Source organism: Perissodus microlepis, chromosome 17 (assembly GCF_051167445.1).
Source record: "Perissodus microlepis isolate ML-2025 ecotype Zambia chromosome 17, ASM5116744v1, whole genome shotgun sequence".
Lineage (NCBI taxonomy): Eukaryota > Metazoa > Chordata > Actinopteri > Cichliformes > Cichlidae > Perissodus > Perissodus microlepis.
Window position 1 is genome coordinate 22,210,478 of NC_140477.1, and position 26,781 is coordinate 22,237,258.

Consider the following 26,781-nt stretch of genomic DNA (forward strand, 5'->3'; position numbering starts at 1 on the left):
AAATGGAACAGAAATAAAACCTCAACTCTCAGATTCATCTCATTTCTGGACATGAATGCCAAATCCAGTTCTTTCAGTCTTAGGCTGCTGTGATAGACAGCCTAATCTTTCACATAATATTGAGTTGAATTTCTTTATAATTTGAGCAATCTGAAGGAGGCCCTGGGTTGAGCCTTGGGGAACTCCAGCTGCAGTTTAAAACAGTTTATAAGTTGTGAAAAATCGTTCTATTTTTAGCTGATAAATAATCCCAAAAGACTGTAACTATATTTTAATAGTCTGAGTTAGGGGTGGGCGGTATAAACGGTATACGGTAGAAACGATATAAATTTGGCCAACGGTAGAGATTTTGACCATACCGCTCTACCGCGATAGCGCATGTTGATGGTGTCATTAAGCTGCGCCTGTTTTGGTCGAAAGCATTGCAGCGGCTGCAAACAACATCATCTGCAAATTATGCCGGGCGACAGTAATAGCAAAGAGACGAAGCAGTTTTGGAATATGGGGAAAGCCAAAAACTGCGCTTTCTCCATTTCCGTACCATTGATTCATTAATGCTGAATTCTCTCGCAGCAGATTATCTCAGTTGTTCTCCTAACTGAAGTTTGGTCCGTTTACAGCATCCTGCCATGCGATTGCATTTGTCCCTAACCACCAGAAATCCTCACGTTAACTTTTATCGAGTGGAAAAAAGTTAGTATTCATCTTTCAGCTACACTGTGCTAATGTTATGCTAACGTAGCTGTTTTGCTAGCGACACATAGCACATCATTATATACCAGCTAGCCCAACTTCGGTAACCCTACAAACGTCACTGCTGTTTAATTTTCTGTCTTCATTTATGTTGGAAGTGATAGCAGAGCTGTACGTATTAATTTTTTCAGGAATCTCTCAGAACATGGCATATCATGTGTAGGTGAAAACTAGCGAGCTAACTTCCTGCTAACTTCTAACTCTGTTGAATTTAATAAATTCTGTTTTCATGGATGCCTGGATGTTAAACTTAATTGTTACACCTGGTAAAGCAGCAACGCTGATCATTTTATTAAAGATGAAAGAATTTAGACAGTTTTTAACTCTCAGTGATGCCGCAGTGTTCGTTTGACTTTGGGACCTGAAGCTGACAGAGTTTATGACCCAGATTACTCCGCGAGGCTTCTGACTACGGCAGCTGTAATGCTCCGGCAGTCCATCAAGCGGTGCGCCTTCATAGCTTGCCAAAGTCTTACTAAAACATTTTTTGATAGATTTTTAAGCGCCGTTTACCACATAAAATCGGTTCGAGGTCAGTAAGCACAACCAGAATTCATACATAAGGCACACTGTCGATTTTAAGTGTGCCCTATAGTGTGTAAAATACGTTATACAGAAGAAAAGAATATATCGCGATATATATCGCTACCGCACATGCTTCAAATTATACCGTGATATGGATTTTAGGCCATATCGTCCAGCCCTAGTCTGAGTAATATTTGTACCTATGTGGCATCTTAGCTGAATAGGGAGATTCATAAATCCACATTTAACCACCTTATTAAGACCTCAGTCACTCAGGCTTGTTGGTGATCTGGCAACCACTGGTTGCTGTCGGTAATGTCGGCTGCTGGAAGTTGCTAGATGAAATCGGTTGCAAAGGGTGCTGCCAATAACTTCCCTGTGATTGCTTTGGTTGCCAGCAGGTCACCACAGTTTGCATGAAAGATGCTAGCTTGTCTGCAAACCGGAAATAGAGAACGTTTACCTTCACCATAAAAGTCATGACTCATGGCTTTCCTGATGGAGAATACACATTTTTCTGGTGACCCGAGTTTGCTGGGGGGGGGGGGTGACTGAACAATCTCTAGGCCTGTGTGAGTCATTTAGCTGTTATCTAAGCAGAAAATAAGAAACCAAAGACATAATAATAACATTTCAAAATTACAAGCTAGTTCTTCACATCTTCTCCACATTCCTCATATAAAAAAGCTTTAACACACACTTTGATAACAGGAACCCCAGGGGTGAGATTAATGTGCCTATTAGGAAAGTGAAGGCAATACCATGACTGTTTTTCAGCTGTGAGAGGTTGTACTGGGAATGTCGGCTGATAATAAAAGAACTCTGATTTTGTGTATTTATAACCTGTAAAACTAGTAAATAATGGGCTTTACTGGTTAGTCGCAGCTTGGAGGGCCTTGCTGCTTTCCTCCCAGCACTGCTGTAAATGTAAAATCTGATTTCTCTAAAACTTGTCAGAGCAGCTGGCAAATGGAGCTTCCAGGAGCTTCGATTAATTAACATGTAGAAACTGTGTCCACAGGCGTCCTCACTGAAGCTCCAGCAGTCATTTTCTGTAACTAAGTGGCTCTTTCTCCTGCTGGAGCTGCGAACATACGAAAGCCACGCCGCTAATTGAACACCGGCATGTCGGAGCATGTTTCAGCTTCATGCTGCAGTCAGCTGCTCCAGGGACAGGGCCCCCTTCATCACCTCCTCTAGTCCTCAGATAGTTACCTACTGTCTCCTCTGATTGGCCTCTCCAACACCTCAGTCAGCATCGTGAATCCATCTTCGGGCTCGCCTGCCCGGGCCTGCTGCACTCCAAACATGAGGAACATCTCCAGGTCTGCTTTTTTACAAAATCAGCTTCAGAGATTTGTGGGCTCATTCTGCCGTTCCATGAAGATCAGTGTGGTTTTTTTTTTTTTCTCCCCCAGTCAACAAAAAGCTCAGAATTTAATTTGATCTGTGGACTTGAACATTTTATACATTTTCTTTCTTTTGAAGTTTCTGGTTTTAATTTCACCCAGACTAACATATACAGACTGTTTTACATCAGTTTAAAAACAAGTTTATTTACTTCATTAAATTAAAGTTAGTTTTGTATCGCTGTCAATGGCTTCACTTTGCCTGATCTGGAACCTGCTAATATCAACCAGTTCATTAAGCACCCCTAAACTTACTGTTTGGTTAAATAGAACCTCTTTTTTTACCTGTTTGTAACACTTTTAGAACCTAAAGTTATCGGTTATGTTAAGATACTTTAAATGTCACTACTATTATAGAGTCATTTAATCATGGCCATTGAAACAGTCACAGCTGTATAACTTCATACATTGTGAACCAGCTGCATTTGTCCGCATGAGAAATTAAAGCCAGCATCACTAGAGCTGCGCCACCTCTGCATCTCACCTTTAAACCACCAACTTTAACATCATTGTTGTCACCTGGTACCCGATAACCATGACAACGTTAAATCAGTCTTATTTTAGCATGACCAGCATTTATTCAGTGATGATTCAGGCATCGTGTTGCTCTCTGGGTTATTTGTGATTTTGGGTTTTGAACTGAACTGGACAGCAGGGCGCTGGGAGGAAGACGATGAAGCAGCGGGACAGGTGGCCGTCGTTTCCCACGAGGCTTTGCGGCGGCGGCTTTGAGAGATGAAGCCTGTCACAGTTAGCCAAACAGCGCTAATGCTCTCCCCAGAAAGCCTCCAAACGCTAACAGGAAAGCAGAGCCGGCTGTGTTTGTGTGCATTTTGAACAGATGCTCTGGCTGTAAATATGGGGGGTGAGGAGGAGGGGGGGAGGGGGTGCCATTTGTTTTCATTTTGTTGCATTCGGGGGGAGGAGGGGAGAAAACAGCCATTCAGATTCAGCGGGTCTTCTGAATGAGCCTGCAAACCAAATATTAGTGTGTGAGCAACACACACACGCACGCACGCGTACACACACACACACACACACACACACACACACACACACACACACACACACACACACACACACACACACACACAGCATTTTCATAGTATTTTGTATTTTGGCCTTTCATGGAGAAACTGCAGCTTTGCAGTTTGTGCTGCTTGTTCATATTTTTGGGGGATGGTGTCGATTGTGTTTCTGAGCATCTCCTGCGCTGGATGAAGCTCTTATCTTTTTAAAGTGCTGCAGTTCTTTCTCCCTTGGTTTTTAGAGCAGTCTCTTCAGCTTTTTATGAGCTCTTCATATGTTCATGTGCAGCACGTGTTTCAAGTTTGTAAAAACTCTCAGTGTATCTACAGCCAGTGGGCTCACGGTGTCCTGGCGTTCTCAGCTGACTTCATGTGGATATGAAGCTGAGGATCAAGAACACAGCAGCAGATTAATTATTGACCCCCTGCTGTGGATGAGGTCAGAGGTTCTCTGTGCTGAAGTTTCCATTTTCAGCGTCATGTGATGGTGTTCGTCTCTGCCATTCAGGACCCTCAACATAGACCCTCAACCTCTGTCTCCCCATCCTAATGTGTTCATTTTAGCCTAACCACAGCTCTGTAGCTAGCCACCAGGTAGCACACTATTGTAAGACAGCAAGCCTGACTTCACCAGCCCTCCAGACAACACTGCTGTTTAGTTTTTTTACGCTTTGTTTTCTTCCAAAGTTACTCCACAGCGGTGTGTTTTAGTGTTTTATTGTTTTAGAAATACTATTGTCAGAAGTATCTCTGCAGGTATACGTCAGTTCACACAGGACCCTGTGAACACCCTGAGATGATGGACAATATGAAAAATATAACACAAGTGAACCATCCGTGTCTGGTTTTGTTGCAGATAATGTGTGGTTATCCCTGGTGTTTGTGGGCGCGCCATGTTTTGAATGAACTAGACTGAAGATGGGTGAAGCCACCATGAAGTCACCTTTGCAGCTTTAATAGGAGAGCCAGCGTTCAGCATGTACGCTGATGATACTGTTCTGTATATGGAAAATAATAACCATTGTGACATCACACATTGACTTTTGGACTCAACATTCAAAGGTCCACCTGCCACTCAAATAGGCCACGCCCCTTATAATGCAAACTTTAAGCCATAGTAGAATTGAAACAGGTGTGGTATGAAACAGTTATGAAGGGTACAGTTATTGATAAAGGATAAACCACTTTCTTTATCAGGCTGTAAACATGTTTAAGTTTTAACATGGGAGTCTATGGGGACTGACTTACTGTTGGAGCCTCTGCTGGACGTCAGAGGAGCTGCAATTTGTGATACCAGTTGATCAAACCTGCTCTCTGCTCTTTGTGCCTCTAACTGGTAAAAGTCAACAGAGGAAAGCATTTTAGGTGGTGTAGCATTAACCCCAGTAACGGTGGAGATCAAGCAGAAGCTCCGTCCTCTTGCTCTGCGTTAGTGCTTCTGTGGTGGTCAGGGTCGCCCTTGGCGACCACCCCTCTGCAGACTGAGTCTGGCTTCATACGCAGCAGCAGTGAATGAGTTTGCGTTGTAAAGTGTAAACGGGGCAGACGTGGTGGGTCGTTGGGCTGTGCAGTGCGGTACTCTCTCTCTCTCTGACGTCCTCGCTGAAGCTGATTTGGAAACTATCAGCGCTCGGCTTGTAAATTTCCCCAGTGTGAAAAGCAATGCATACAGAATGAATCCGCCTCTATTTATCTATCTGACTATCCTCACACGCCTGTACACGCTCGCCGCGCGGCAGCCTAACGCCGGCCTACTGCGGGGAGGTAAAGAAATAAATAAAGCCTGTGCGCAGCTTCAGTTTTTCCGCTCGGCTCCCCAGACGTTTCTACACCTATCCGTTAGATTACAGATGACAAATAGACCCAGATCCTCCTCTGCCGACTGCGTCGGCCCAGCTGTGACGGCATTTCGTCCTCCTGAGGTTTCACCGGCGGCTGTTAGTGTTTGTTAAAGAGCGGGGCGGGTGAGGAGGGAGGAAGTTTGCAGCAGAGACACGAAAACCAGCCGCCGATAAATCATTTTGTTCCTCGATTAACCTCGAGGACCTCACTCTCCAGCTACTGCATGTTATTACAAGTGTTTTCCAACTGAGTGCGTCTTCACTGATTTATGCAATATTTCATTTACAGTTTCTGAGTCGGCGCTCTGCAGCATCTCAGTTTGTGTGCAGGGACAAATCTCAGCGGAGAAAAAAGAATCACTTATTTAAACTGATTTCTTTTCTGTTTGAAAAATGTCTGTGAGTCCTTTTCATCGACCGAATATTTGTGTTTGTGAGACGCTCACCTATCAGCTCGTGTAGGTTTCTCTGACTCTGAGTCTGAGGTGAAGCTTCAAGCGTGGTCCATCAGCACATGTCAGTCACATCGAGTAGAAACATGACAGCCTGCAGGTGGGGGGCAGGCTGACGTAACATGGACTCATGTACTGTATTCAAGATCAAATCTGCTCCTTTATTTGCTTGTCTCTTTCATTTCCTGGGCTGTGTGTGTGGCCCTGGGCCTGAGCCCAGAACACCCATTGGATAGTCAGATTCAGGAGGAGGAGGAGGTGCTCTGATCATGAAAAGAGTCTGTCTCACCAGCCTGATCAGGCTACCTGTAGGGAAAGAGTAGGCAAGAAGGGCCTGCTGCTAACCGGTTAGCAGCACCTAAAATGTTCATGAATAGTAAAAACAAACCAAGCTTCATCCTCTGATGCAGGTCTATGTTTTTAAGGTGGTTTTCAGAAAAATTTGAAATTTCTAACAGAGTTTTTGATTTTCTTTTTTTTGGTCCATTTTAAATCAGTCGCCCGTCTGCCAGCATTCCTGCACTTTCACAGATGTGTCTGTGTTTGCTTCCTGTGTCTGAGTCACTCTGAGATTGAGCGGGTGATGATGACTTCAGTTTGTTGCAGAAAATCCCAGTTAACCTCGTTAACCAACCTCACAGCTGATTTAATCTGCAGTTATTGGAACATAAGTTCTGACCTGGTCCCGTGAGAGGTTCATGTCGATATCTCGTGTGCTTCAGAAGCTCCGAGGGATCAAAACTGCTGTAAAAACGATTACAAGGCATCAACTTGTATTTTCAGCTATCAAGTGATAGCTGAAAATATTCACAGTATGAAGATTAAATTCAGCGTGGCTTCATCAGATATAACAGTTACTGTCATCACTTCAAGATGCTTAGGTGTGCTTGTGTAAAGTCGTGAAAAATAATCTGACCTTTGACCTTTGCAAAGTTGTTTGAAATGACATGAAATCATAGTTCTACTCACGTTTCTTTCCCCTTTTTCTTTGCAGAATCAGACGTTGTGCAAAGGCCTCAATGAACTTCAGAACGGACAGGTAGGTCACATGATGGTGTCTCTAGAGGTGTGCATTCACCTGAACAAGCTCCTCCCACCTCCTCTCTCACTGCTCCTGCTGTACGTCTGCTTCTTCACCCTGTGGCTCATCTTTGTCCTCTGAGGCGAAACCAGTGAAAATAAAATGCTTTGGCCACATTTCACTGCCAGAGCTGCCGCAGGTGGAGCTGACTTCATGGATGATGTGGATGTGTCGGCGGTGGTTGGTTTGAAGTTGTGGTGCAGTGTAATTGGGCGGTGTGATCTGTGACGTGAGTCCGAGGGTCTCCGGGATGATGTCCTAACTTTCTCTGATGTTTGTTGATTTTTGTTGATTTTTCCTGCCATTGATAAAAGGCGACAGGAGCTGAAACACGGCCGTAACTGTTTCCTTTGTTGCGCTCGCCGGTGCCGGTGACGCTGAGCGTTTGTGACGGCAGCGAGATGGCTGAGGAATGTGAACAGGCTGAGAGGACGCTTCCAGAGAGCAGAGACAAAAGGAGGAGAGAATAAGAGCCGGAGATTCATTACACGTCAGTTTAATTTCAGAGCTGCGATTCATTACGCGCTGGAAGTCGATTTGGCCACTCGTTGCGGCGGCTTCTGCAGGCCTTCCCATTTATTTGGTCTCTCAGAGGCGAGCAGGCGGACGAAAGAGAACAAACCTAATTAAGGCGAACCCTGTGATGGGTGGATAATTGTTGTGAGGCATCAGTGTGTGTAATTGAGGCTGAATTTGTTTTACAGGTTGTAAATGTGTGTTTTCCCCCTTTGGATGGTTACTGCAGGACTCGTACACGTTTGAACGGTGTCCAATCACCGCCACAGGTGACCGTGGAAGGTCATTAAAGCAGTTTCTTGAAAACCGTCACTCAAGGGGCGCCACAAAAAATAATCTGTGCTTTCTGCAGAAACACAAACACAGAGTTTACTCCAGCTATTTTTTTCTGTGGTTAAAGACTCTGATTGGCTCCCTCGGTCCTCCCCCAGCCAAATAAATGAAGAGTGCAGCGTGGAACACCTTCCCTTGTTACCTCCCCGAGGTATAATTAGACACAGCCAGAGAGGGAGATCAATTCTGAACATCATAATACGACTCAGAGTGAAGCTGTTAAATGATCCTCAGGAGACCTGCTGGAGCTGCTGCAGTGTTTAACAGCCAGCCAGCATCAAGGGAGGCCACGCTCGCTTAATTCCCTCCAAACAGAGACGAGGACGTGTGCCTCCGACCTCCAGTCACCTGTTTCATCTGCACACTGAACCACAGACTGTATACAAAAGATGGTCATAGACAGCGTGACATCACCCACTTATGTGGACTCCATTTTGAAGCTTCAGTGTTAACGTACAGGCTGCCATTTTATTATTTTTTGTTCAAGTGGGTGGAGTTATCAGCTTACGCTTGCTAACAGAAACTCCCAGTGCTCAGTAACCTGCAGTTCCTCAAATGGCCACTAGAAGCTCCAGCAGTGAGTCAGAATGTTTTTGTAACTCAATATTTTAAGTTGTAACCTTAAAGTTTGCATCATTATTATATTATTATTATCTTTGTCACTTGGGCCATCTTTTTATACAGTTTATAACGCCATCTTTGAATACTAGAAAATAAAATCCTAGTTTCACATACATGTACAACCAGCACATATCGCCCCCTGCTGGTGTATCCCTGTGCTGCACAGTACAGCATGATTTGCTTTCCTACCCTTAAATCTTATCAGTGCTGTGAGCTGTGAGCAGACAGGGGAAGTTTTCTGTTTTTTAACCTTACAAGTTGTCATTTCATTGTAATTAATCGCTATTTATTTCATGATGTCGTCTTATTTTTAGATATTTCAACAATCTAAATATTTTCAGATGTTTCTCCAGCAAATCTACAAAATGTTCAAACTAGGTGTTTGTTCAGATTTAGTCTGGGGTAAGAGGGGATGAAAACCAGCCTGACTGTGAGGAGCTTGCTGAAAAGAAGCACCGGATCACTGATATACTCTGGTGTTAAACACAGAATTCACTCAAACGTGTCTCCAGTTTTAAAATGTTGTTTTTTTTGTCGTTGTTTTTTTTTTTTTAAACTTTTTGCATTTAATGATTAAAAACCTCGTGTTAACATTGAAAGTGTTTAGAATATCTCAGATAAAAGCTCGTTTCTTGATAAAATATAATGCCCACACTCGGCCACATCACTCGGTAAAATTGTTTGGGCGCTGAAGGGTGAAGTGAGCCTTCTCCAGAAAGCTCTGATTGTTCCTTATTGGAGGCTTTTTATCGGACTTGGCAAAGCAGGCAGCCCCCTCTTCTTCTTCTTCTTCCTTTTTTCTTGCCCCTCTGACTGTGACGGTGTTCAGGACTGTGTATTTGCTTTGGGTTGGCGGGTAAATGTTGACACGGTGGATCTGAATGAAAGCTTCTCCTCGCTGCTGAGAGAACAGAGGACTTTTGGAAGGTGGTTTGAGGCCTCCCATCATCATTTTCTCCCCACACCTGTCCCACTCACGCCGCTGCCATCAGATGAACTGGTTCTGACCTGCTCTTCCTGTCACTGCAGCCTCTCTGCAGACTCCATCACATCTCACAGATCTGCCTAAACTACTTCCCTTTCCGACTCAATCATTCGCTCCATCCAGCCCATTATGGCGCCTTTAACAAGCGGCCGAGCCACTGAAGCCCCCCCCCCCCTTTTTCCTGCTCATCCACAATCACTTCAAATTAGATTGGCGAGTCAATAGAAGAGTCAATATTTAATTTGCTCATAGCAGGTGGTGATTCAGGCGGAGACATGGAGGATCCGCCTTGAGGACGCCATCCTTCACATGAAGTGCGCCGAACTGATAAAATGTTCTGAAAGAGGGGGAAAAAAAGGAAGTCATGTTTTTGCCTGGAGATGATATCTTACAAAGGCTTCAGGGGAGTCGACTGTAATTGCCTAATGTTGACTGTCAAGTAGGGCTGCCAGGATTAGTCGACTAGTCACGATTACGTCGACTATCAAAATTGTCGCTGACTTATTTAGTAGACGATGCATCATTTGAAGCTTTGTATGATCCCAAAAGAAGCAGGAATAAGTAGTAGGATTTAAGAGTGTAATAACGGACTGAAACAGAAGATGGCAGCACTGCATGTACAAGGATGCCAGCTGCCGTTAAACCCTGAAGAAGAAGAAGAAGCAACTCCGGTATCGTAGCCGTGTCCAAATTCAGGAACCACATCCTCCTGTGCCCGCATTTGTAGGCCAATTACGTTACAGCGACACGATGAAGACTGTCCAAATTCAAAGACTCCGACAAATGCGCCCTTCATTTCCCCAGATTTGAAGGATGGGTCGGGTGTATACTTTGTGGCCCAACCTATCCCAGAATTCATAGCGCGGCACAGCTCAGTTTCCAACAATGGCGGCAGCTAGTTAGTTTTAATATTACTCTTATTCAATGTTCCCTCTAAGCTGCGCGCGTGCGCAATTGCGCACTGCTGGGGCGGTCTCTGTGCACAGAAAAAAAAATCTAACCTGAATTGAAATTAAAATTAATTTTTTGCAGTATTAGTAAGTGACTGGCTGCTCCCGTATGGGATTAGAACGATGCCACCTTATCCGATAGTCCAGCCAATAATGCGATTCACATTCGTATATACGCAGCTAATCAACGTCGTTGACAGGCTATGACAGCGTCCTTATGTGCCGACACCGGTGTTTTAGCTAGCAAAGCGGCGTGGCTGATGTGGAGTGAAGCCACGTTAATGACAACGTGGACAACCATTGGAGATGTGAGCAGGACAGACAGAACAATTGACGGAAAAAGTGTGGACTTTATACCAGTTTTTAAATTGTGTTGATAGGCCACGTAAAACCAGAGTTGTGATTAAAAATATATGCAATGTTTGGTTTTCTTCCTGAATACTATGGTTGTTTATAAAACGGTAAAAACTGCGTTTTATAAGGAAAACGCTGGAAAGCGCTCTCCGCCTGTGAGGAAAAACAAAACCAAAAAAACCCCACCCTTTCCTATTGGTGGAAAAATGTACCATGTCGACCAATCAAAAAATGATTTGGCAACATGGCATTTAGTTGTTTAGGAAGGGGGGAAGTTGTAGGAGGGACAGCGTGTTTTGAGATGTGAGAGATTTGCGACGTTTAGCCCAAATCTTGTGTAGTTAGTGTGTAGTGTAGTCAATAGTTTTGTTGTGTGTGTCAGAACAACGAGGCGACTGCTGAATGTTACAGGTGTTACAGGAGTGATACATCTCCTGTTGTCAGGCCTGCAGGTATCAGGCTGTTGTTCTCCTTTATCTCATAGTGGACAGAAATTATTTTTTGGAGTGGCACAAATAATTTGTGTGGCATCAAATCTGATGCAGAACACCTGATTGTTCTGTAAATAGTTTGAAATGTTTATTTAAAAAAACGCCTTAGCTGCATTTTTAGGTAAACAGCTGCAAAAAACGTTGTTGTTTGCATAACTCAGTTACTTTTTTGAAGAAGTAACTATATAATTAATTGCCCAACATTGGTCATTATTTACTGTATTTTGCAGACAGAGAGTTACAGGACTCTCCCCCAGACCACAGACTCATAATACAAGTCAGAGCTTTATAAAAAAAAAAAAAAAAGTTTGTTTTCAAAATTGGAGTTCAAGTTATTTTTACTTCCAATAGTGTTAACATACTACACAGGTCATGAACAAGATTTCTTTTTTTATTTTCATTGTAGTTGTGGGCTAAAGCAGTTAATTAAAAGTAGTCTAACATAAATGTAAATGCTGTAATTTGATTATTTTAATAAACCATGTAACGTGGATGGATTCGATGCTGGCGTGACCACAGTGCACACGTCTGCTGTTGCTCACAGTGGTCCAAGGGTACGCTCAGGGAGTTTGTGTGTTCGCTCAGACACATGAAAAATTAGAGGGAACATTGCTCTTATTACTTTTTCTGTGTCACAAAATAAACGTTTAACATATTTTCAGGCAAGAATGTAGCTGTGTAAACTTCAAATATCTGCTCAGTTTATCAAGATACCACATATTTTTAAAAGTGCGCCGACGTTTTCAGAGACGTCTGTTACCCACCAGCTCGATAGCTAGCTGGAGTTAAAGGCTCACTAGAGCCAGTGAGAACACCGGACTCCCGGCAAATCGTTTTCAAACCCACTGCCGTCTTTTGCTACTTAGGTTAAACATATATAAGTCACTTAGGTAACTTAAAAATGATATTGTTTGGCTTTTTTCAGTATTTTATTTGTTCCTGAGAAAATTGGTTTGGCTGAGATTAAAGTTATAGATTTTACACAGCAGAATAAACGTCAAGCAGACAGCTGATCATCAGAAGTGTGAGATGCTGGAGAATATACTCCGGTGTCCTGTTATAGTTTAGATAGCAAGGAGCAGACGGCTGAGTTTATTAAACTCCACCGAAACAATCTGCAAATTTCATTAAAATTTTATAAAATATCATCTTGTCTTTATTTTTAGTTAGCACATACCTTAAACACTTCAAGCTGTAAGCTAATGATAGTTATATAAGAGCAGATGCTGCTGGTGCAATAAGCTGTACGTTTTACGTCCAATGGATGATGATCTGATTAGTCGACTAATCGCAAAAATAATCGGTGACTAGTCGACTATCTAAATAATTGTTTGTGGCAGCCCTACTGTCAAGTCACCTTTTTTGGAGCCTCAGTGAAGACAGTCAGTGAGTCTTGTAGTGACCTTTGACCTTTCTTTATTTTGGCTGTTTGTCTGACCTTTTCTTATGTCTTCTGCAGATGATAGTATTTTAGTATGTTTATCTTCTCCTGCTTGGAAGTTACTAAATCACTTGGTTTGTCTGACTCAATAGTTTGTATATCTTTTCAAAATAAAAGCTTTTCACAATTGTCTGTAGACAGAAACATTTTATTTTAAAAACCCGCAGGATTTTCATTAGAAGTACACCAGCTTATATATGTAATGGCATTTGTTCTCTGACAGTTGCCTACTAAATAACATGATGTTCTACCACAGCAAAATAACAGGCAGTAACAAGTCCGTGGTTGTCTGTGGTTTGGAGGAATAGTTAGTTTATTTCTCTCTGAATCAGAAAACATCTCTAACTAATAACTTGTGCCTCTACAATGATGAACGCTCTCATGTGTGGGTGTTTGAAAGGCAGTCAACAGAGGCTCAACATCTGGTCAAAGGCTGAGAGCCTCACACGTCACTGAAACGCACACTTGTCCACATACTTTTGGCTCTGAAGCTAAGTTGCTTAAAGGTGATTTTGTGAACAAAGATAAACCACCAGAGAAACACCTGTCAGGTGCACAGGAAGGAGGAAGTACCTCTTCACGGCTGAGTGGGTAACGAGGTCTTCCTCTTTTCGTCCAGCCTTCATCTCTGCTCCTCTGTCACTGAGTTTAATTACACACCGTACGCCGAGGCTGCCCCCAGCGTTTGGTTTACCGCTGTCGCTGCTCGGACACAACGCTACATTTACATCAACCCCGCACTCCGAGCAACTGTCCTCCATATCTGTCCTGAGCATGTGCTGGCACAGAGCACGCTCAGTCGGGCGTCACTGGTTCCAGGTCTTAGCTGTAAGATGTGGTTAAATGAACAAAGACCGAGGTGAGCTGCATAAATGCATATTTACATGGCGAAACCCTCAAGTCGCTGTTTTCAAAGTTTTTACTTTTTTAATGAACTAAGTGGAGAATTACTCTTTGTGCCGGGCTCAAAACATCCAACTGGAATCCATAACAACCGATGAGTTTGGACTAGTTTCAGTCTGAGTTAGGGTCTGATTTTTGTCTATTTTTGGCTGGTTTTGGACTGGTTTAATTGGTGTTAGTCGCTGGTTTAAATCCCATCTATAAAGGAACAGACTCATAGTCAGATGTTTCTGTAAGGATGGGGTGTTTTGGCCGTAAACCTGATCCAGGTTCTGGATGTCCTGAGTTATGTCCTGGTGCTCGATGGAGCAGATGAACTAGAGTAAAACAGAATGTGGAAAAAAAGCTGGGAGCAAACATAGATCCAGTTGTTAGTGTGCACTTCACATCACAGCAGGGACTGATGCAGTGCACTCCCGTCACCCCCCTCAAAAGCATCACCCAGGCCCCTCCCATGCATGGCGGACTGTGTTAGGATGTTTCCTCTCTGTTTCTGCAGGGCGGTGGGGGACAAAGAGAGAAGCCCGTCCTTCCCTTTGTCCCCTCGGAGCCCCCTTGGCGACTGCAGGAAGTTCTCAGATGTCTGCAGAGATGCACTGAGAGTCTGTTAACAGCAGATGTTCAGATATTACAGCACTCTGTTTACACAGGGCACTTCATCCAGACCTTTGAGTGAATGCACAGGAAGAAGTGTCTGCATTTCAGGGCTAGAGTGTTAACATCTTTTCTCCTCTCTGATGACCCACATTTCTGGAAAAATCACAAAGCTGCAGGTTTGTGGCAGCTCTGGCCGTAAAACTTTATTAAGACATTTAAGTAAAAACTTTTATTGTGATTTTGTACTAATCCCTATCACAAGTTTCCACTCTGTCAGATCTTTTTTTCATAATGATCTTAATTGTGATTTCAGTCTTTTTTGCACTTTTTGATGATTTCCTGTAATGTTTACAGTATAACTCCAGTGTTTTTAATGTGATGTGTTCAAAAATGTTTTTAGGGTTGGTTTTGATGGTTTGGGTTGTGGAGTGGTTTCACTCTGGTTTAGGGCTCTGTTAGTGGCTTCTTTTTGTTGCAGGTTGTTAGTGTGTTTCAGGGGCAGAGTTTGTGCTGGTTATGGCCTTGTTTAAAACTTTGATTTGTACAGATTTGAGTTTGGTACTGAATTTGAGCTGATTTGATTCTAGTCCTGGACTGGTTTTAGTCTAGTTTTAAGCACTGGTTTGCAGCATCATAGACATTTTTCTCTGTCCTCTGGTGATGTGATCTAAACTGATGCTGAGGTCTGGAAGCTTATGCTTCTCTTAAAGAGAGCTCCTTGTATTTGGACTTGTTGTCATGTTCCAGTGTTTTCTTATCAGACTACACTGTAGTGCTAAAAACCCCTTTTTGGAAAATGTAAAAATCCAAAAATTGGTTATGTTAGATCTGTATAATGGTCATGATGGTCTTTTTCTGTGAAAAATGAACATTTTCAAAAAGTTTTCATGTTCCCGAAAAGGAGCCAGAGTCCTTTTGATTGCAAAGTTAAAAAAAGAGTTTCACAGTTTGTGCCCATTTTTTTGAAACCTTTTTCCATCTCATCAGGAACAAAAACGAGTGACTTCATAGTTTTAGAATAAACTTTGGGGCGTTTTTATGTGTGTGTCCCCGGTGGCTGTGAGCAGTGCTGCTCCTCCAGAGTCGTTCGGTTTGTCGAGCTGAGGCTTCGTCTCAGCTTTTTGTGAAGTGTGTCTCTGTGTGCTTTCTGCTCTTTGTGGCTGCATCTGTCTGCCTCTATTGTTTGCAGGAGTCCATCTGCTGGCCTCCAGCTCGCCCCTCCTCCCTCGCCTCAGACAACCAACACCCTCTAGCCTCACCCCTCCTCCTCCTCCTCCTCTTTGCTGGGAAAGCCAGCTGTCCTCCCCTTACTCTCCCCCATTGCTCCATCACCGATGAGCTGAAGAGGCTGCTCAGAAAACTTGGCCTGAGCGCATTCTTACGTTTACAATAATTTCATTTAAAAAGCTTCAGCTGAAATAAATGAATGTGATTAGTCTGGTCCACACAGTCTCAGCACGTAGATGGCATTTATAGTCAGGAAAGGAAAACCAGCACATGCAAAATCATATTAAACAAAGGAATATTTCAGCACTTTTCGAAAAGTTATTTTAACACTTCTGCTGGAAGATTCAGAGGTAGATGTGGATATGCTTTGACTTTCATTCAGAAGAGAAGACTGGCCGGGCTGTAAAAAAGTTTGTACACGAATAAAATATCTTCATATTTAATCATGTTTTCCGAGTTTAAGAAACTCTGTTTTCACTGATGATGAATTTCTGAGGTTTTCAGCACCTGCTTACAGTCTTGGTGTTGATGTCTGTAAAAATATCCCTAAACTTAACTCTGTTCACAACTCTTGTGATTTTTCATGTATGAACCGCAGACAGTCATGTCCTGCTAATGTCAACTTATGCTATTCCGACATGAGTATTAACTATTTGTGAAGCAGTGTCCTGCTGAATGCATCTTTCTCTAGCAGACATGCCTGTTATTAAACTTTGATAACTTTACTGACTGACTGTATCAGAGCAGAACTGCTGCTTATATTTCTTTTTATTGTCAGTTTATTATGTAGGATCCCAGATGACACATTTTTGCTGCTGTTTCATAAAAATAGTCCAACAACGGGTTGATTGGTCCAAACAGAAATGTCCAGTTTTTCTGCAAATTTAAAAGTAAGATGAATATTTTCAGGGTTTAAATTCTTGGTTTCTACTTTTAATTTTGTTTATTTATGATTTATTATTGTCTTTATTCCTTCCCAGCTAGTTTTGCTTTTTATATTTGGATGCTGGTCTGATTATGAGCTCGTCAGCGGTTTGTCAAGCACTTTTAATTGATGAGACAAGTAATAAACAAATACATGTTGATTGATTAGCGAATCATCTTCAGCTTTAGTGAAACCAGATTTGGCCTTTCGCACTAATCTGTGACATTTTAAGATCAGTTGATATATAGATGACCTGAGAAGTGACCGGTAAACTGATCGATAATGAAAACAGTTGTGAATGCTGTCCTGTTGATGAAGCATTGCGTTTATTCACGGTGATGTTCAGAGCTGTTTCACTGATAGATGAAAACATTAGTCGACTATAAATGCCTTCAGCTTAACATTGTGAAGTGTGCGAATCAATAATTCAAAATGACAACTGTGAGTATTGATCAGAGGGAGCTGTGTGGACAGGGAGCTGCAGAAAGTGAAAGAATCAATGAAAGTGCTGAAAAACAAAAATCCAGTGTTGAATTTGCAGCTTTTGGTGTTTCTGGAAGCCTCACAGCCTGACAGCTGCTGTTTTGTTGCAGTTTTCAAACTGTCCGCTGGTTTTATGGGATGACATTCATCATTATTCACTTTACTCTCTCTATAAACACTAAAAATATGAAAGTAACAACAGATAATGTAATCAAACAAAGGTAGAACATCTACCTTTTCTTTTCTTTTTGTCATTCAAACAATATTGGACAGTCACTTCTCTGCTTTGTATGGATCACCTGACCTGCCTATGAGAATAATTTGACATTTTTTTGTAAGCAAATGGAATTTTTTTTTTAAACACTAAAACAATCCTCAAAAAAGGACCACAAGGATGTGACAAAGGTAAACACTTTTCAGACTCTGAGTAAAATTAAGCAGTGCAAGGATATCTGAGAGAATACATCACATTTCTAAACATGATTGCTATCCAAATGTACGTCCAATAAATATCTGGCACACATTTATAAACACAATCTAGAAAGGCACCAGACACCAAAGAGCTCCGCCAAAGCCAGTCGTCCATTCTTCTCTATGTGATCCGCAGCCAAGCCAATGATAAAAAAGCTTTTTTCCAAGCAGTTTGGATCCACAACAAAATATAATGGTTTCTTCCCTTTCACAGGCTCAAAATCTCCAACTTTTATCTCATTAGTTTTTACGTAATCGTACAAACCAACAACAACTGAAAATAAAAGCAGATCATCAGCATAAAGAGAAGTGCAACTTGTGAACTGAAAGCTTCAGTGAACATATTTTTATTTTTCCTCATATAGGTGCATTTATATCTTAAAAAAAAATCAGCTGTTGGAATTCACTGCAAACAGCAGCGGTATTACATCTAAGAAACAAAATGTAAATCTCATCAGTGCCAGTAACAAACCTGGATAGGAAGGACATCCGGCATAAAGTCTGTGCCAAAACAAACATGAGGATCCATCAGCGTCTTCTTCTAGTGTTAGAAGTATAACATAATAGAGAATTTGTGGTTTTAGAACATGCTGAATAGTAAGGTTTAAAAACATGGTTCATGCAGAAAACCTTTGACAAATTAAATTAACCACAGTTTTAAGCATTTCAAATAAATAAACCTAAACCAAACATTTGATCAGTTTTCCATTTAAAAAAAGATCAAAGTGCCCTTAAAGCTCTCTGTAATGGTAATGTGATGGAGCAGATCTCAGAAAGAATAAATTCTGTTTTGATCAAACTAACTGAAACCTTATTAGCGATCACTCTAGTATCTTAATTCTGTGTTTAGTCTGAAATAATGGGTGGATGCTGATGCTTTTGGTGCTCCAGGTTGTACATTATGGATGCTTTTTGGATAGTTTATAAACTCGTTTTGTCTCAGTAGTTAAAGTCAGTTCTGCAAGTCACAACTACAATACTGTACAATACAATACTATGAAATACTGAGAATTTGAAGTGTACGAGCTCACAAAGCTTAAAGAAGCTCCAGAGTAGCAGATTCGTCTTCAGTTGTCATATTTTCCTCCAGGTGACTTCCAGAGTTTGACTTTTAATTTCTCCAACTCTCGGTCTGTTCTGTGCCATCACAGCAGGAGAGATAAAACCAACAGAAGCTCCTCATTTTGCTCAACAGATGTCCTTAATCCCGTCTAATCCAACATGTTAAACGGTTGTTTTCTCTGCAGCGAGCGCGGGGCGCCGACCCTGGCACTAAAGCTTCCCACAGGCCAGTTGGACTCCCTCAGACTCCCTCTGGTCCTGGTCTAGTGCTCTCATCTCCTCACCACAGTGCCAAGCACAGGCTGAATTAATAAAGTGTCTGTTTCTGAGGCCGTATGTGAGCGGGGACAGCTCATAGTAGGAAGAATAACACAACTTTTTAAGTTTCCATCAGGAAAGAACCCTAGGTTTACCTTTTACAAAAACTATAGGAAAAAGATTTGTGATCTGATCAGATATTTTTTTCTGGTCAGTCCCATAATCAGTTTTCCTGATGACTGTGGCAGTGTGAAATAAAGAATAATCAGTGCTCAGGAGTGACCACTTCAGCATTTATGACTTTGAATAAAGTCTGTTTTATTCTCTGACAACAGCAGAGCTCCGCACTTCATAAATCAGTTCTTTAAATAAATCATCTGTCCCTTCAAATTTCAAATCAGTAGCTTTAAAGAACTTTTACTGCCTTTAATTTAGCAGCTCTTACCCTGAAATGACCTGATTCGTTCCTTCAGATTAATAATTTGTGCCGTCAAATGACTAAATCGTGGTCTGAAATGACTTCATTTTCACCCTCTTTCCTTCTCTCTCTTCTGCATCAGCTGAGAGCCAAAACACTGAAACTGACTTTCTATGAACTGGGTCAGAACATCAGCACTTTGAAGGGAAACTTGGATATCCATTAAAATATTTTGGGGGATATCACACATGCAATGGGACAAAAATAAATCAAAATAACATTGATGATCTCCATGCTTTGGATTTTAGAGGAACAAAGATCATGATTAGAAAGAATAATTTGTAATTTGGCCTCACAAACACCTGAAACCTGAAACATTTAAAAGTATAAACAAGAATATACGTTGGTGGGATTTTAATAATATAAGCAGCTGTCGATGGATGGTTAGTAAAATCAGGCATTCAGATGATAATTCAGAGACTTAACCTTCTAAAATCAAGCTGTGTAACATCCACATGTGTGACTCGTGTTATATAACCAGAGAACAAACAGGAAGTGATGTAAATGCTTTTCAATGGAAATTGATGCAGAAAAGTGGAAAATCATCCTAATAACCTCCCTCTGTTGTAGTAAATGTGAATAAATAATAAAATAACTGCTGGTGTTTGGTGGCTGTTTGATGACCACGTTATCACCACGTCCAGTGACATTTAAAACGTGACCTGATCACTGAGGATTCCTGGTGTCAGGAGTGTTTAACCTTGTTCATTAGTCAGCTTTGAGTGTTTTTTTTCTTCTTTTTCCTTGGTGTTTTTCCACTACTCGAGTAGTTTGAGCTCTTCTTTTTAAATCTTGACTAAACAACTAGTACATTAGTTGCTGGGAACATTGTTGCTTTTATTCCACTTTATGTCTGAAGTCTTTTAGGGGAGGCAGCTTCCATCGGTGCAGTTTTCCTTGGTGACTTTTCAGGCTAGTCTTCATTTTTCCTCAGCTGCTCTTCCAAACAGAGCCCAAATCATGTTGAGAAAAGATTAGATTTTTAACTCCTCAGCGTGAACACGGCCGAGCTCCAGCCCAACCTGCTCATTCAGCCACTAACTGGCCATTTAATCAGCACCAATAACGTCTGCTGCTGCTCTTTCTGCCATTTTTCATCCTCTTATTATCTGCGATTAGGAGAGCAGAGCTGAGATGATCGGTGGACGCTGCAGTGGCTCTATAATTTCTCTCCGGCTCTTCATTTTTTAATATAGAGTTTGACCTTTCAGAGCTATGTGCCGGTTGCCGCCGCTGGTCAATATTCTCAGCTCTCGCTGAAGGTGCGAGCTGTTCGGTTGGCAAATAAATGTCTTCATTAAAGCGACGACCCCGAGCCACATTTCTTCTCAATGACGTTCAGATCGTTTCTGCTTCAGCCTGTGATTTTGTTTGGCCTCCGATAAACGCTGAGGGACGAGGACGGGAGATTAAAGACACTCAGAGCTTCTCAGAAAATGTTCACCTGTGAAAACTGAGGCCTCTGTTCCCACAGGATTCATGTTTCTGGGAGGTTGTGTTCATTTAATTCATCTTTCTGTGTGAAATTAAAAGATCTGGACTGTACAGGAGAAAACAGAAAAGATTTGACATTTTTAGGTTTTTAATAGTTTTAATAATCCAGTTCTAACTGTTTGTACAGACACTGGCTCATTACACACAGGAGCTCCGCTTATTTTAAAGGCACCTGTGTGACACACACGAACAAATCCAGGCAAAAGACGGCGCTCAGAGAGAACACCTGTGCTTACCTGTACCTCACATTACAACAGCACATTAATGAGCTTACAGCTGATGGCCTTTATTGCTTTATGTTGTTGTTTTGGCTCGCAGACAGGCCTGAATGTTGGTGTCAACATGTTTCCAAAAGCCGAGGGAAACCATTTCAAAAACAGGCCTGTGTGTTACTGCAGTTTATACGCAGATGCAGGAGCCCAGTTTCAGGCCTGCTCCTAGATCTGGTATACAGGAAGCCCAGATTTCCCTTCAGAATAAAAGCTCGCCTGCTGGGCCTTTGTGAGTTCTCAGCTCTCTGGCACAAAATGAGCTTTTATCGAAAAAAACGGCTGAACTTTATGTCTTTTTCAAACCCCGAGATGTCTGAGTCAAATCAAGCTTCTTCTTCTTGAGTTGTTTTGCGTTCCTCTTGTTTCCATTTACATCTCGGACCTCCTGCTGTGATGTAGTGACACGTCTCTATAGCAACATTTCTGTGTGACGCTGCAGGATTGAAACAAAGACAGAAACCTTCCTTCAGCGTGAAGTCACAGGAGCTGATTTAAGTGGTAATAAGAGCAGGAGGGGTGAGGTTTGATCGTTTACTTTTCATGGAGAGGCGCCGCAGTGAGAACAGCGGGCAGCGTCACAACAGCTTCGATCACGTTTCGGCAAATCACATTAAAAAGAAGTCACATTTTTATGATCTTCCATTCATGCGAGCGGCTCTGTCACTTCTGAAAAACCCAATTAGCAGAGATGGGCGATTGAAATCTTGGTGAGGGCGGCGGAGACTCTCAGCGGGCTCGGCTCAGTTCTGTCTCTGCGTTGGCATTCAGTCGGTGAAATATCTTCTGGGCACTATTGCTGAAAAGTTAATTGAGATGATAAACAAATCAGAGTTTGGAGCTGCTGCTGTGATTTCCTGTTTTTTCTCTCCTGAGTAAAAAAAAAAGAGAGAAATCAAAGAGCCGAAGGCAGCAGAAACAGTGATTAGAGCCGCTGCTGCTGATCGATTGAAGAGGTATTGTCACCGTTTCTGTTTGTGTAATTAAAGTTTGTGTCTTTGAGTCCATTTACTGAGTAAACACTTTTGTCTTTCTCTGCAGCGAAGCTCGTTAGGGGCGAAAATCAGCATCACTAATTCAACTGTTTCTCCAAAGAAGTAAAACCTCGCAGTCATTTTTTGTTTTTTCCCCTATCACAAAACTGCTGATTACTCAGACTGTAAATCAAAGATGGACAAGAACACTCACTGGTTTGTGTATTCCACATTTTGAAGCCTCAACATTGGCTTTTTGGAGCATATATCTTATTATTAATAATAATAATAATAATCTTATTATTAATAATACACTCAGATTTTGGTCCACGTTGATATGACAGCATCACACAGCTGCTGCAGATGTGCTGCGACCATCAGAAGATGGTACACTCGCTATAAAGGGACGGACATGGTTAGCAACAATAATCAGGTAGGCTGTGGTGTTTAAATGATGCTCAGTTGGTACTAAGGAGCCCAAAATCTGCCAAGAGTATATCTCCCCTACCTTTACACCACCAGCAGCCTGAACTGTTGATATAGGTCAGAACTCTGACCCCACCATGTGAATATTACTGCAGAAATTAAGACTCATCGGAGCAGGAAACATTTTTCCATCATCTGTTGTCTAGTTTTGTGAGTCTGTGTGATCTGTAGCCTCAGTTTCCTGTTCTTCCTGACAGGAGTGAGATCAGTGTGGTCTTCTGCTGCTGGAGCCCATCTGCTTCAAGGTTCAGAGATGCTGTTCTGCAGATCTCTGTTGTAACAAGAGGCTATCTGGGTTACTTTTACCTTCCTATCAGCTCGAGGCAGTCTGACCATTCTCTGACCTTAACAAGGTCATTTCTCCCAGACAACTGTGGCTCTTAATGGTTGATGGGAAAATCGAAGCAAATCAGCAAGAAAAAAGTCACTTAAATCATCTTAATCATGCTAATACAGTAATTGGATCTACAGCAGGTTATTTTTATCATGTCTATATGTCTAAATGCACTGAGTTGTTGCCATCTGATTGGCTGATTAAATATTTACCTTAACAATCAGTTAGTTGTTAGTGTCTCTAATGTGGCTGGTGAGTGTATATATTATTTCAAATTAAAAGTCTATCAGCAACAGAAAGCAATGTTTGCAGATTCCCGGGAGTGTTTTTACATATTTCTCAGGTTTAAATCCAAACTGTAAGGACACGTGGATTTATTAGGACACGAGTTAACCATTAAGGAAGCTTTTATTTGTCATCAGGTCAGGGGGTGATGAAAGGCAATGTCAGAAACAAAGCGATGTAAACAGTAAACAGCTGTTGTCATCTGCAGTTAAACATCTGTGAGGTGTTTAATTACTCATCAGAGTTTTCATTGATCCGCTGGCCAATAAATTGATCGATAGTTTCGGCTCTTCTTGTCGACATTTCCTGCTGTCGGATCAGTGCGGCAGCTTGTCACATTCCAATGGAGTCCGAGTTACATGGGAAAATTAGACTCGGGGCGTGTTTGATTTACATTTAAATGGATTTATTGTCCACTGATGGTGTGACGGGTGGAGACTGACCACATGATCAGATGAGAGGAAATGAGGAGCTGTGCTGCACGGTTTGGCCGAGCGCCCCGTTCGGCTGCATAATGAACATTTTAATGTGATTGTTATCAGATGGAAGGCAGCGGAGGAGGATGAGGAGCAGCAATACTGACAGAGCTGAAGCTCTGCTGAAGCTTGGAGTCGTGGTCATTGAGCCTCTGAAGCGCGACTCAGTTTGATTTCATGGATTTTTTTCTGTCTCTTAAAGTTAAAAAGCAAACACTGAACAGCAAGTGGGGACTCTTTCTGATTTCATTTAAAACTACATGAAACAGGTTTAATTACTCGAGTTAACCAGCTGGATTCACTTATTGACCAGCTGATAATTGCTGATGATGCTCAGGAGGAGTGACTGACGTGGAATTATAGACTCTGTAATTGGTCAGCAAAGCCTCAAGCTGAGCATTTGTTTTTTTTGTTTTCTACCATCGCCATTTTAATGTTTTAAAAACAAGATGTGCCGAGTGTTTTAATATTTCCTGCAGCATATTTTAATGAACTCAACCAATTTAGAAATCTCTGTTTCATGTTTTATATTCGTCAGGACATCAGCTTCATTTTGTGAATTCATCTGCCTTAAAGTCAAAATAATTAGAGTAACTCCTGAAACATCATTTCTGACTTCAGGGTGATGAAGCTGAGAGAAACTGGCTTATACCTCATGTGAGGATCCAGTTTTTCACTTTCAAAAAGTCTTGAAAAGTCAGTAAAATATACTGGGCTGCTCTTTGTCTTTCTTAAATCCTTTGACACTTTAACCGCAGTAAGCTGGTTTTAAATTACTCATCAGCTCTGTCCCTCAGAGCTCCAGATTAGGGTCGCCACTCATTTCCTGGGATATAAATAATATTACCACGATAGTCTTTTCAAGATCAACTCTGCTCAACGAGCTGAAATTGAAATGATCACATCATATAAGTGTTCGTCCATCATTGTAGATCAGAATTTGTTTTTGAAAATCTTAGGTTGATCTTCTCTTTATGACCAGCACCTGAGTACTGGCAGTTTGTCCTCCTATTGGTTGGTTTTTGATAGATAAATCTCTGCTTGGGGTGCTTTCCTTTTATCTGTGCACACAAATAAAAAACATAGTCAGCATGGCCTTTGTTCGCAGTATTTTACGAATGTTTGTCCTCAAAGTCAGAACAGAATTGAGAAAAAGAGTCTTTTAAATGTGTCGCCCTGTTTCCTGAAATAATCTGTCAGAGCTGATTTCAGTTCAAAATATCTGTAAAAAGTACACTGCTGATTGCTCTTATATTTGAATTCAGTTATTTAGAAAGTGAACCTGTTCTGTCCTCGGTGTGTGATTGAATATGGTCTGGTCTGTATGTGATGGAGTGATGACTGTAATAACGTGATCGGCGTTTATGTTTATGTCTACTCCCCTCCTTGATATCCTTTACGTGGGTGAATAAAGGAGCTCTGTTCTGTTTCTCCGGTTAATCCTGGTGATCAGTGAGAGGGTGATGAACCTTCAGAAAGTTCACATCACACACAAGTTTAGGATCTTGTTTAATCAGCTGAAGTGTTTCATATTTTTCCTGTGAGCTTCAGCTTCATAACTGCTGTTACAGTAATAGTTTAGGACAGGTCTCACCTCCACCTGAGAGTCCCAGATGATCAGACCTTCTCCTGACGGGGAGGGCAGGTGTGGCTCGGTGGCAGTGATGGTCAGCTCTGCAGTGTTTTCCCTGCTGGGTCGCAGCCACCCGGCGGCCATATTTGAGCAGAATCATCTGCAGCTCAACGTGGCAAAGACCAAGGAACTGATCGTGGACTTCAGGAAGACCAGGAAACACTTGACCCCTGTTTCAATCCAGGGGGTCAGTGTTGACATTGTGGAGGACTATAAATACCTTGGAGTTAGGGCTGCCACGATTAGTCGACTAGTCACGATTACGTCGACGACTAATTTAATAGTCGACGCGTCGTTTGAAGCTTTGTAAGATCCCAAAAGACGCAGGAATAAGTAGTAGGATTTAAGAGTGTAATAACGGACTGAAACAGAAGATGGCAGCACTGCATGTACAAGGATGCCAGCTGCCGTTAAACCCCGAAGAAGAAGAAGCTGTGTCCCAGAATTCATAGCGCAGCCCAGCTCAGTTTCCAACAATGGCGGCAGCTAGTTAGTTTTAATGTTACTCTTATTATTCTTTCTGGGTCACAAAATAAACGTTTAACATATTTTCAGGCGAGAATGTAGCTGTGTAAACCTCAAATATCTTCTCAGTTTATCAAGACACCACATATTTTCAAAAGCGCTCCGACGTTTTCGGAGACTTCTGTTACCCACTAGCACGATAGCTAGCTGGGGGCAAGGCTCACTAGATCCCGTGAGAACACCGGACTCCCGGCAAATCGTTTTCAAAACCGTCTTTCGCTACTCAGGTTAAACATGATATATAAGTCACTTAGATAACTTAAAATGTTATTGTTTGGCTTTTTTTAGTATTTTATTTATTCCTGAGTAAATCGGTTTGGCTGAGATTAAAGTTATAGTTTTTACACAGCTAAATAAACGTCAAGCAGACAGCTGATTATCAGAAGTGTGAGATGCTCGAGAATTTACTCCGGTGTCCTGTTATATTTTAAATAGCAAGGAGTTTATTAAACTTCACCGAAACAATCTGCAAATTTCATTAAAATTTAATAAACTATCATTTTGTCTTTATTTTTAGTTAGCACATACTTAGCACATACCTTAAACACTTAAAGCTGTAAGCTAATGATAGTTATATAAGAGCAGATGCATGCTGGTGCAATAAGCTGTACGTTTTACGTCCAATGGATGATGATCTGATTAGTCGACTAATCGCAAAAATAATCGGTGACTAGTCGACTATCTAAATAATCGTTTGTGGCAGCCCTACTTGGAGTACACATTGACAATAAACTGGACTGGGCTAAAAACACCACAGCACTTTACAGGAAGGGCCAGAGTCGTCTCTATTTTTTGAGGCGACTGAGGTCCTTCAACATCTGCCAGAAAATGCTCAGGATTTTCTATGAGTCTGTTGTGGCCAGTGCGATCCTCTATGCTGTTGCATGCTGGGGGAGCAGGCTGAGGGTCGCAGATGCCAACAGACTTAATAAACTAATCCGTAAGGCCAGTAATGTTGTGGGGATGGAGCTGGACTCCCTCAAGGTGGTGTCGGAGAGGCGGATGCTGTCCAAGATAAAGACAATGTTGGATAACACCTCCCACCCACTCCATGACATGCTGGTCAGTCACAGGACCTCGTTCAGTGAGAGACTGAGATTACTGAAAAGCACCACTGAACG

General features: G+C 41.9%; 1 protein-coding gene across 3 annotated transcripts in view; it reads left to right on the top strand.

The window, feature by feature from the left end:
- Positions 1–26,781, top strand: part of phf21b (PHD finger protein 21B) — a 91,517-nt gene that overhangs the window by 38,290 nt on the left and 26,446 nt on the right. For all 3 annotated transcript variants that reach the window (XM_084909182.1, XM_084909183.1, XM_084909184.1), the window contains exon 2: positions 7,003–7,047. In XM_084909182.1, the coding sequence (XP_084765308.1) occupies positions 7,003–7,047 (45 nt within the window). The remainder of the gene's footprint in view (positions 1–7,002; positions 7,048–26,781) is intronic.